General features: G+C 44.1%; 1 protein-coding gene across 7 annotated transcripts in view; it reads right to left on the bottom strand.

The window, feature by feature from the left end:
• Nucleotides 1–10,302, bottom strand: part of RANBP3 (RAN binding protein 3) — a 121,780-nt gene that overhangs the window by 100,820 nt on the left and 10,658 nt on the right. For all 7 annotated transcript variants that reach the window (XR_003092157.1, XM_006037627.3, XM_025194041.1 and 4 more), the window contains exon 2: nucleotides 2,137–2,192. Coding sequence is in view for 6 of the 7 variants with exons in the window: in XM_006037627.3 (XP_006037689.1) it covers nucleotides 2,137–2,192 (56 nt within the window). In the remaining variant the exon portion in view is untranslated. The remainder of the gene's footprint in view (nucleotides 1–2,136; nucleotides 2,193–10,302) is intronic.

Raw genomic sequence — 10,302 nt, 5'->3', positions numbered from 1 at the left:
ACAGAATTTCCCAAATTTAGCATAATTTAAATCTCTATTAAAGTCAAACATGGCTGAAAAAAATTGTTAGCATATAAACCAGTGGTGCTCAGCCTCCAGTCCCTAAATCAAATCCAGCCCACAAGGCTGTCAGCCAGTGGGAACCCTATAGGCCAGATGACAGCCCTGAGCAGTACATGGCGCTGACAAGCAGGGTCAGGCTGCAGCTACATCTGGCACTTCGACCCCATATCACACCCACGGACTGACCCCATGCATAGGATCTGGCCTGTGGACTGGCCTGCCACTCGTCTGCCTAAAGGGGCCAGGTTGAGCACCAATGTCATAAACATATGGCACACATCTTGATGCAATATTTCCTCCTTCAACACCTGCAAGACAGTCTGAACTAAGAGCTAGAGAACAACACAAAGCTCTTCAAACACCTAATGGTACATCATGAGAGCTTTAAACTTTGACCAAAATTGCAAGAACAACACAAATGCAAATTGCCACTTACAAAACAGCATTTTGATAATTTTCCATTAAACTGTTTTTAAAGTATCCAATAAACCCTTGAGGGTATGAGGCAAAATTCTGATAGATTTTAATAGGAATTCTCCTGAATGCCTCAGTAAAGACTTCACATTTTGCCATGTGATCAGGAAATCCACTTAACTGGAACTACCTGAGGAAGCAATTCTAATTAACAGCAAATGCTGTGAACTGCCAATAGCTGTTAATACTGTTCTAAGGGGATGCAACTGTAACCAGAACTGGAAATTTGTTCAAGTGCTGCACTAGTGACTTTTCCATCAGTTAAATGTTTACAAATGTTTATGAAAGTTTAGCATCCAATATAAAATAAAATACTGATGTTTACTCATCTCTATTCTGACTAAAGACCTATTATTAAATACTTACCTCCTATTATTTGAAAGTAAGTGATCTGCTAAGGAACACAAATCATGAAAAAGGTTAAATTTGAAGTTTTTCCCCTAAATCTAAGGAAATTTACCTTTCTTTTATTATGATATGATTCAACATATATATATACACACCAATTAAACTTAAAAAAAATAAACAGATTGTAAGCATCTACTATCCTTTGGGAAAGACAAGAAATATTTGACAAGAACACAAACAACTCTAATTTAGAAGAAAGGACACTTAAAAGCAACTTCATTTAAAACAAACAAACCTGAACTGAATAAGTTTTAAAAGTGCAACCTTATTAAAAAAAAAACAAAAAAAAAAAAACTGTATCACACCGTCAGCCCCGCTGACTGCAGATCTCTCTTAATTCACCAAAGAGGTATACCACAGGCAGCAAAGAGAAATGAAAGCTTCTTCATAAAAAGTTCTCTCTCAACAAGATTCAACTCCGAATTGGATGAAGCATGTCTAGAGTAAGAAACTCCATGGACTGCTGGCTCAGATTTCTAAACATATCAGTTTAAAAAGGTAATGGTTTCCATTCACCATTGACCTGGACTGGAATCAAAACAGTTCTCAATATTCAATTCCCCTTGGCAAAATATGTTAGTAGCAATAACTTAAACAACAAATACTGGAAGGTTTTGTTAGAATTCAGAAGCGAAAGCCACATATTAGAATTCATCCAAAAAAGACAAACAAACCCTCTCTTTCCAAATTTAAAAGAAATCTAAATTTAGCACAGTAATTAAGTTATCCAGCCAGCATCAATTTTGTGCTATTTCCAAATTCAAATAATTGACCTACCAAGCTAGGAAACAATTAAAAAAACCCAAAACATATAATATAGGCAAGGACAAATTACTAGCCTAATCTATAGTTCTTCATCCTTTTATCAGTTCTCACACTTCCTGTTACCACATGTAAATAAGGTCTGCCTCCCCTCCCATATCTTTGCTTAAGCACTGCTTTGAAAGTACTCAAGATATTCACAATTGTCTCCTGTTTTGTTTTTCTCCACCACACTACGCTCTGCAGCTTTCTAATGCTTTTTTCTACGAAGTACAAACTCATTAATGTCATTACCTTATAATTCAGATTCACAGTAGTTACACTACATATGAAAAAAACCCCATTACTTGGAAATGTTAGTCAAGGTACAAAAAAAAAAAGAAAAGAAAAAAGAAAAATGAGTACATACACAAAATATTCTCTCCTTACCTTCTGTGCTTTATCCTTCTGAAATACAAAGACAGGTGGAGCAATGGCAGGCTTTTCTGCAAAGAGAGAAATTATTTTTTTCCCAACAGCATTGATTTACATTAGAGTTATGTTCAACGATGCTTTCACAGAACAAAAAGTGAATTCTGAAGATACTGAAACATTAGTTACACTAATTATAAATACCACTACGCAATCTTGCAGGGGTTTAGGTTGTAGCTGTGTTGGTACCCAATCTTGTTGCTTTGTACTACAGATAGTGTTTTTTCCAGGAATGTCTAAAGACAGCACTATATTAAAGCAGCAATTAAAAACAGCAAAGATTTAAGTAGTGTCCATTAGAAATGCCATTTTTCCTTTAAAAACACTTTCATAAAAGCAAAAGTTTTACCATAGACCCCACTACACTGCCATAAAGTTCTGTCATTGGTACAACTTATTTTGCTCAGGGAACAAGTACATTAACAAAAGCACTTATTGCCACCATAGACCTGGATTTATACCAATCTATCACCTCAAGAGTATTTTTGCTAGACAAGGCCTGAACACCAAACTAAAAAAGTCCAAATTATGGCATTTGTGCATCTAAGTAACTTAAGCTGCTTGCAGACTTGGCCGGGGGGGGGGGGGGGGGGGGGGGGGATGCCCCCCCCCCTACTTAAAACTTGGCATGTTCCTGTACCAAGCTCCATGCATGCCCAGAGTTTCAAAGTGATAGGTGCAGGAGTTTCTGGGAAACTGCACCTCAAAGTCCTGAAAGCAAAACTCATGTCACTTGTGTGTGTTAAGCCACAGTGGGGTAAAAACTGCAGGGATGGTAGTGAGCCCACAAAGCCTGCCAAGTTTAATGGAGATAGATGCAGGGGCTTCTGGGAAACTGTAGCAGTGTGTGTGTTAAAGTGCAGCAGGGTGAAAGCTTCAGGCCTACTAGCCCCTGCTGAGGCCACAAAGCCTGATAGCTTTCAAGGAGATAGGTACATGGGTTCTGGGTCCTGGGGCCCTGCCCCTCTAGCTGCTGACAGGCAAAACTCTTGACATGGGTGCTTGTGCAACTGACTGTCTCTGTCTTGGGACAGAAGTTGTTCCCAGCTCTATTGATTCTTTCCTCTCCTTAGTCTGTGGTTTTGTAGGTGTTAATTCTTGCTCATTACCTTGTTATCCATGCTAGCTACTGTGTATTGAGCTGGTCAGCGAGTCATGATTGATTGGTAACACAGCAGCTCTTTAACAGCTGGCAGGCTTAGTGGCCACAGCAGGGCTTAGCAGCCAGGCCTGCTAGCTGTTCCCCCCCACCCCATGCCCCAAGACACACAGTTGCACAAGCACCCATAACATGAGTTTTGCCTGTCAGCAGCTAGAGGTGCAGTTTCCCAGAAGCCCCTGCACCTATCTCCCTGAAAGCTGGCAGACTGTGGGGGCTAGCAGGCCTGTAGCTTTCACTCTGCTACGCCTTAACACACAGTGATACCCATGTCACGAGTTTTGCTCGTCTGCCACTTGAGGTGCAGTTCCCCCCAAACCCCTGCACCTATCTCCTTGAAACTTGGCAGGCGTTGTGGCCTCAGCAGGGGCTACCATCCCTGCAGTTTTCACCCCCCCGGTGCCTTAACACAGTGTCGCCTATGTCATGAGTTTTGCTTTCAGGATTCTGAGGTACAGCTTCTCAGAAACCCCTACATCCATCACCTTGAAACTTAGCATGTCATGCTCTCTGCAGGGGCTACCATCCCTGCAAGTTTCAGCTGAATCAGCCAAAAGACAGTTACAGATATTTCACTGATTACCCACTATACCCTATGGCCGAATCTCCGAATTGATTTGGAAAGCCTAAAGCTTCCAGCAATTCGATTGAGATTCGTAGCTTCAGCCTCCAAATCATCTCTGAATCCGAATCGTGATCCGAAGCTTTGCACAGCCCTAGAGGCAGTGTCTGAGTTGGACCCAGCTAGCTCAGTGTCTGTATAGATTGCAGGGGTTTAGGTTGTAGCCGTGTCGGCCTAAGGACATAGGCAGACAAGGTTCCTTGGGTGAATTTGACCAACCCAAATAGTTGGAGAATAGTTATTAAGCAAGCTTTCGAGTTAAAAAACCCTTTGTCAGGCTAAGGAAGTTTCAGCAGTTGGTGTGTGCTCTTCCTGGATGGAATGAAAAGTAAAGCCCAGCCCCTGGCTTCTTCACTTTTCATCCCATCCAGGAAGAGCACACACCAACTGCTGAAGCTTCCTTAGCCTAACGAAGGGTTTTTGAACCCGAAAGCTTGCTTAATAACTATTCTCCAACTATTTGGGTTGGTCTAGTAAAAGATATCAAATTCACCCAAGGAACCTTGTCTGTATAGATTGCATGCTTTCAGTAGGGCTTTTTTGGCACTTTTATCTAATAACTGATTGAATCAGCTTTAGCTAAAAAGCACCAAAGCCCCGCTGAAGTGCACAATCTATACAGACACTGCAGAGCTGGGTCGAAGTAATGTGCTGCTTCTTCTGGTAAAGCGTGGGGTTTTTTATTCGTTTGTTTTTTAACGCCTGCAAGCAGCTTATGGGCGGATTTGCAATAAAATTCATAATGTAGCATTTCTAGGTTGGTTGACACCTTGGCAATATAAAAGTTTTGAATTTTTTTTGTCTTGTCAAATATGCCAGCAATAAATTTTAAATTTCTCACTTTCAAAATCTGAGGACTTATTTTGTTGTTGATTTAGGCAGAGCTTGGAACTTTTACACAACTCATTAGCTATCATATTCAAAATGTACTGATCACTCTAATTAACTTTCAGCGACCTTGGTCAGCTTTCAGTTGAACACTGCTGAAGGGTAACAAAGAACAGACCTGATGAGTTTTCTCTTTTCTCTAGCTTAATTTGTCCCCCTCCTCCATTTTAGTTTCCCGTAATATAACACTGCACATCTTTCCAGTTTTTAATAATTACTTCCTCTGCACTTTGACTTCTCAGTTTCTTTTTCTATCCTACCTTGCCACAGGCACTACCAATATTCTGCTACCACCAGGACAGGAGGCAGTTGTTAAAATGCACTCAAGAAATCCAAGGAAGAGGAACATCCACCCTACTCGCCCTCCCTACACAGGGAAGCAAAACCCCTCCCATAACCCATGCCAATTTGGCTGTGGTATAAAATTCCTTGTCAACCCCACGTGGCAACCAGAATGAAATAACCAAAATACCTTCCACCCTGCCCTGCAACCTAGGGATGGCAACCAACTCCATTCATCATGCACTCCGATTAGAGAGCCAGAACCCACCTATCATCCCTAACCCCTCCATAAGTTTATCTCAGTTCTTTTAACCTTTTTTCCATAATAAGGCCAGTTGTGAACCTGTTTTATTTTCATAAATTTGTACCCACTATAAGCTACAGATCTCTTCCAGTGATTCCAAGCAACATGTGTATGGGGGTCTCCTGGGCTTCCAACTGTTACATTTCATTGCACACTCCAGGCATTGCTACTCCTAAATCTCCCTGACCAATGCTTATCCAGCCTCTTCTTAAAAACCTCCAGTGATAGAGAGATATTACACAGCTTCCCTAAGCAGTTTTTCCTAATATCCAAAGCCTACTTCGCTCCAATTTAAAGCCATAGCTAAGCACCCAACTCTCTCCAAAGGAAGTTCTCCCTCTTCTTCATAGCACTTTTCAAATACCTGAAAGGCTGCCATTATAGAATCATAGAAAAATTAGAAGTTAGAAGGGTAAGGTCCCCCTGCTCAAGGCAGGACCAGCCCCAACTAGATCATCGCAGCCAAGGCTTTGTCTAGCCAGATCTTAAAAACTTCCAAGGATAGAGATTCCTCAACCTCTCTAGTTAACTTGTTCCAGTGTTTTACTACCCTCCTAGTGAGAAAGTTCTTCCTAATATCTAACCTAAAAATTTCCCTTGTTGCAACTTGAGACCATTGCTCCTTGGTTCCCTCACCCTGTTCCCCTTTAATTGCTTTTTCTTCAAGATAAACATAATTACCTTAGTTATTCACCACACTGACACTTCCCTCCAAAAGTTAGCAATCAAACATTGGGATGCATATCTCAAATGAAGGAACCAAGCCTAAACCACTTGGAAGAAAAAAAAAATAATTTCTCTTTTGAACCACTCTGTCTTCCCAAAACAAGAGGCTTACTTCAGAGGCATGCAATCTGCAAATAAACAGGGTCTCAATCTCTCCTTGTATGTCCTGCTCTCCAAACTATTTTCATTTGTCTCCCACCTCAGGACCCTCTGTAACTGTCACATCCTTTTAAAAACGCAGAGCCCAGAACTGCATACAACACTAGAGGAGACCTAACCAGGACAAAGTAGAGAGGCCATATCACCTCCCATGCACCCTGCTGATGCAGCCCATAACTGCATTAATCTTCTTTGCCACTGCATCACATCAGTGGTTAACAGACTTCACAAGTCAGCAAAATCCAAGAATAATTTTCAGCAGTGCGGCCACCCATCTGGTTACCACCTATTCTGTATCTGTGCTTTTCATCATTCTTCCCTAAAATACAGCAACTTGCATTTGTCTATCAAGAGCAGGGGCAGGCAATTATTTTGGCTGGAGACCTGCTTAATGAGTTTTGGTGAGCTGTCCAGGGCCACAAGGGTAGCCCTGACCCTTGACAGGTACCCCACCCCCTGGTTGCCATCTTGGGACTGGAAGTCCCACGTCAAACCCCCCACCCCCACCCACACACAAAATCCCTGACCTTTGCCATCAGAAATCCCATCCCTTGCCCATGGAAGGACTCCTTTTAGGAAAGGGGTTTGCCATCTTGGAGCCAGAAAAACAAAACAAAAAAACCCCCAGCTATATATTAAAAATCAAACATCCACAATAACATTTTAAATTTTATTTAAAAAAATATTTTTGTCCTGATTTGTGTGTTTGCATTGTGTATATAGAGGTGACTGCATAATAGCTCAAAATGAAGTCTTACTCTTGTATATTGCGAGGGAGGGGGGCATGGTGTGTGTATGTGGGGGTATGTGTAGAGGGGTCTGGGGGAGCCCTGCTGCCCCCCACAGGTGTGCAGACAGGGTGCAGTGGTTCTAGTTCCTTCCAGCTGCTGCCACTACTCCTAGCTCCAGCCCCATGGTACCGGCAGGGACCCACGCGCACAGCCCCGACCCAGCCCGCCCGTGCTTGCTCTGGACACACCCACCCAGGCTCAGAAGTGGCAGCTGCCAGGCAGGAACTGCTCTTTCACATGGTAGAAAAAGTGGCCCCTCCTTGCTCACCACTGCCGCAACCTTCCTGCTGCTGCCACCCGGAGCCTGCACCAGGCTGCTCCGCATCTCCACCACTGTCACCCAGTGGGGCAGCAGTAGCAGTGCAGAGCAGATGCAGGACAGCTTGGCGCAGGCTTCAAGTGGCTGCAGCAGGAAGGGCCTGGCAGCAGCGAGGAAGAGGGGCATTTTTTCCCCCCACATGAAGGAACAGTTTCTACCCAGCGGCCACCACTGCTGCCCAAGCTCTGCAGCGGAGTCCAGAGCAGATGCAGGGCACACCGGGTCAGGGCTGTGTGCACAGGTCCCCTCCGGTACCACAGGGCTAGGGCCAGAGGCAGCGGCAGCCAGAAAGAGCCGGTGCTGCCTGGGCTGCCTAGAAAGGCAGTCCAGCTACAGAGCTGCCCCAGCCCCACTGTGTGCCCAGGGGGTGGCAGGATACGCCACAAGCAGCTGGTGTCTGGGCCAAGCGTGACCAAGGAACCCACTGTGGGCTGGACAAAGCCCTTCCGTGGGCCAGATTTTCCTCACCCCTGATCAAGAGCCTTTCTACTCCTGACCCCCTGTGTGTTTGCAACCCTTCTCAGTTCATGTCATTCAGCATCCAAATCATTAAAAAAAAAAAAAAAAAAAATCCTTGAACAGTTACAGAACCAGAACAGACCCATAAAGAACTTCACATGAACCTTCTTGACATCCTGAAATGGATCCATTTATAATTACCCTCTGCTTGCAGCTATCAAGACATTTGTCTGTCAACACTGTGGTAAGGTTTGTTTAGCCTGCATTTCTCCAAATTGCCAAAAGCCTTACTCAGTTCCAGATATGGTATATCTACTGCATTCCCTTCACCATTGTCTACTCCCAATCCCCACCCAACTAGGCTCTGAAACTTCTAGCAAACACCTAATATCCAGGCTACTAAGCCAAGGGGGAAGAGTTTCACTGCCCAGGGTAACTACTAAGTAAGAAATCAAACCCCTGAGAATATGCTGGTAAAAGGGGAGGATGCTCAAATATCTATCAGAAAGTTGTCATGGACACCTAAGCTGGTGGGGTCTCAGGGACTTCCATCAATGACAATTTGACAACTCTGAAAAACATCCTCAATAAGTCTAGAAGTGGTTTGAGAAAATGAAAGAATTCCTAGAGATTCAAGTAGTACTGCAATGAAAATGAGATGCTGCATTTCTGTTCATCCATCATAAGCAAACAAATTAATCAGTAAGTCACTTATTTTCAAGTAGGGACTGTGCTGTAGCCATGAAAGTCCAGAAACCAGGCAGGCAGCAAAGGGGTTTTTCATGGTATCTTTTATTGGACTAATTATATAGCTAGGGCGAGAGGACAAACAAACTTTCAGGCACAAAGTGCCCTTCCTCGGACCCCGTATTTTGGAAACACTGGTCTCAATTCCATCCGTAACATAGAGATCCATTCTCCATTGAAAACAAGGCTTCAACCATTCAGTTTTATTTAAAAGTTAGTGCATCATCATTCAACTCATGGAACTCATTCTTTAACTACTCAATGATTTTACCTGTATCAATTGGTCTTTTCCCTAGCCATCTTGTAAATAAAGTAACTCAAACACTTCAACACTGCCAACTAGCCCTGTCCTGGATCACCCTTGTGCCCCAGCCAGTCCCCCTGCAGCATGTTGAGCTGTATCACAACAGTACCAGGCTGGCAGGCTGGCCTCCTGGGTCCCCTGCAGCCAGGGCTGCTCTGACCCAGCTCAACATTCTACACTTGCAGGCACATATGGAAACACAGTGTCCAGGAGCAATAAACTCCGGCAGGATATTCGCCAGTTTTTTGCTTTGAATTACTTGCATGTGTAGACAAACACAGTGTCTGTCAGAAGAAATAAAGTTGTCATTAAGCTAGATATAAACAATCATTAATCATTGAATTTAAGACTACATAGACCAGGGGTTGTCAGCCAGGGGTACACAGACTGGTCCTAAGGGGTACACACGAGTGGGCAGGGATAGAGCACTGCCACCTCCCAGGAGCAAGGCTGGGGCAAGGGCAGCAGCACCCCACTGCGGGGCAGGGAAGCTCACACACGGGGGGCTGCTGCTGCCACACATCAGCCCGGTGAGCTTCCCCCCCTGCCCCAGGCCTGCTCCTGGGAGGCAGCAGCACTCAGTCCCCGCCCACTGTCCCCACCTCCCTGCTCCATGTCCAGCCACACGCTGCCCCTCTCGCGCAGCGTTCAGCTGCATGCTACTCACCCCCTTACACTCCCCTACTCAGCATTTGGCCGCCAGGGGTACTTAGACTAAAAAAAAAAGGTTGAAACCCCCTGACAGACTAAAGACAAGGTTAGCAACTCAAGACAGACTCATTTGTTGTTGCTATATTACAAGCATCTAATCAGCCAAAAAAATGCAAATGTTGCACTGACCTGCAGGTTGGATAGGCTTAATATAAATAGTTCTGTGATATCACTATTCGGTAACAAAAACCACCACCAACTGAAATATGAAACCAAATGCCAAGTGCCTTAATCTTACACACTGAATGCCCCATTGTGATCTCTAGGGTCAGCCAGGAGCAATGTCCTGCTGGTACCATCAATGCAACAAGTTTTGCTTGATGAAAACACATAAGAAGTTGTACTGGGAGGGGTGGAGGATGAAAAGGGGGAAAAAAAATTAAAAATCAAATCAAATAACCACTCATTTTTGGAGCTCTTCCAGAGGTGCTTTAAGACCTCACTTGCTAAATGTCTGCCTAAATGGGAAGACTAAAACAGGTTACTGTTTAAGGAGATTGTGATTCATATCCTATTCCCCCCCCCCCCCCAAGAGGCAAGGGCTGGTTTGGGCTGGGATTTATTTTGGGGTTTGTTTGCATTTTTGGGGTTTTTTTGTTGGGTTTTTTTGGGGGGGGGGGGGGGGAGTAGGGGCAGGAGGGTACATTCTTTCA

Source organism: Alligator sinensis, unplaced genomic scaffold (assembly GCF_000455745.1).
Source record: "Alligator sinensis unplaced genomic scaffold, ASM45574v1 scaffold1349_1, whole genome shotgun sequence".
Classification (NCBI taxonomy): domain Eukaryota; kingdom Metazoa; phylum Chordata; order Crocodylia; family Alligatoridae; genus Alligator; species Alligator sinensis.
This window is presented reverse-complemented; position numbering and strand designations above follow the sequence as displayed.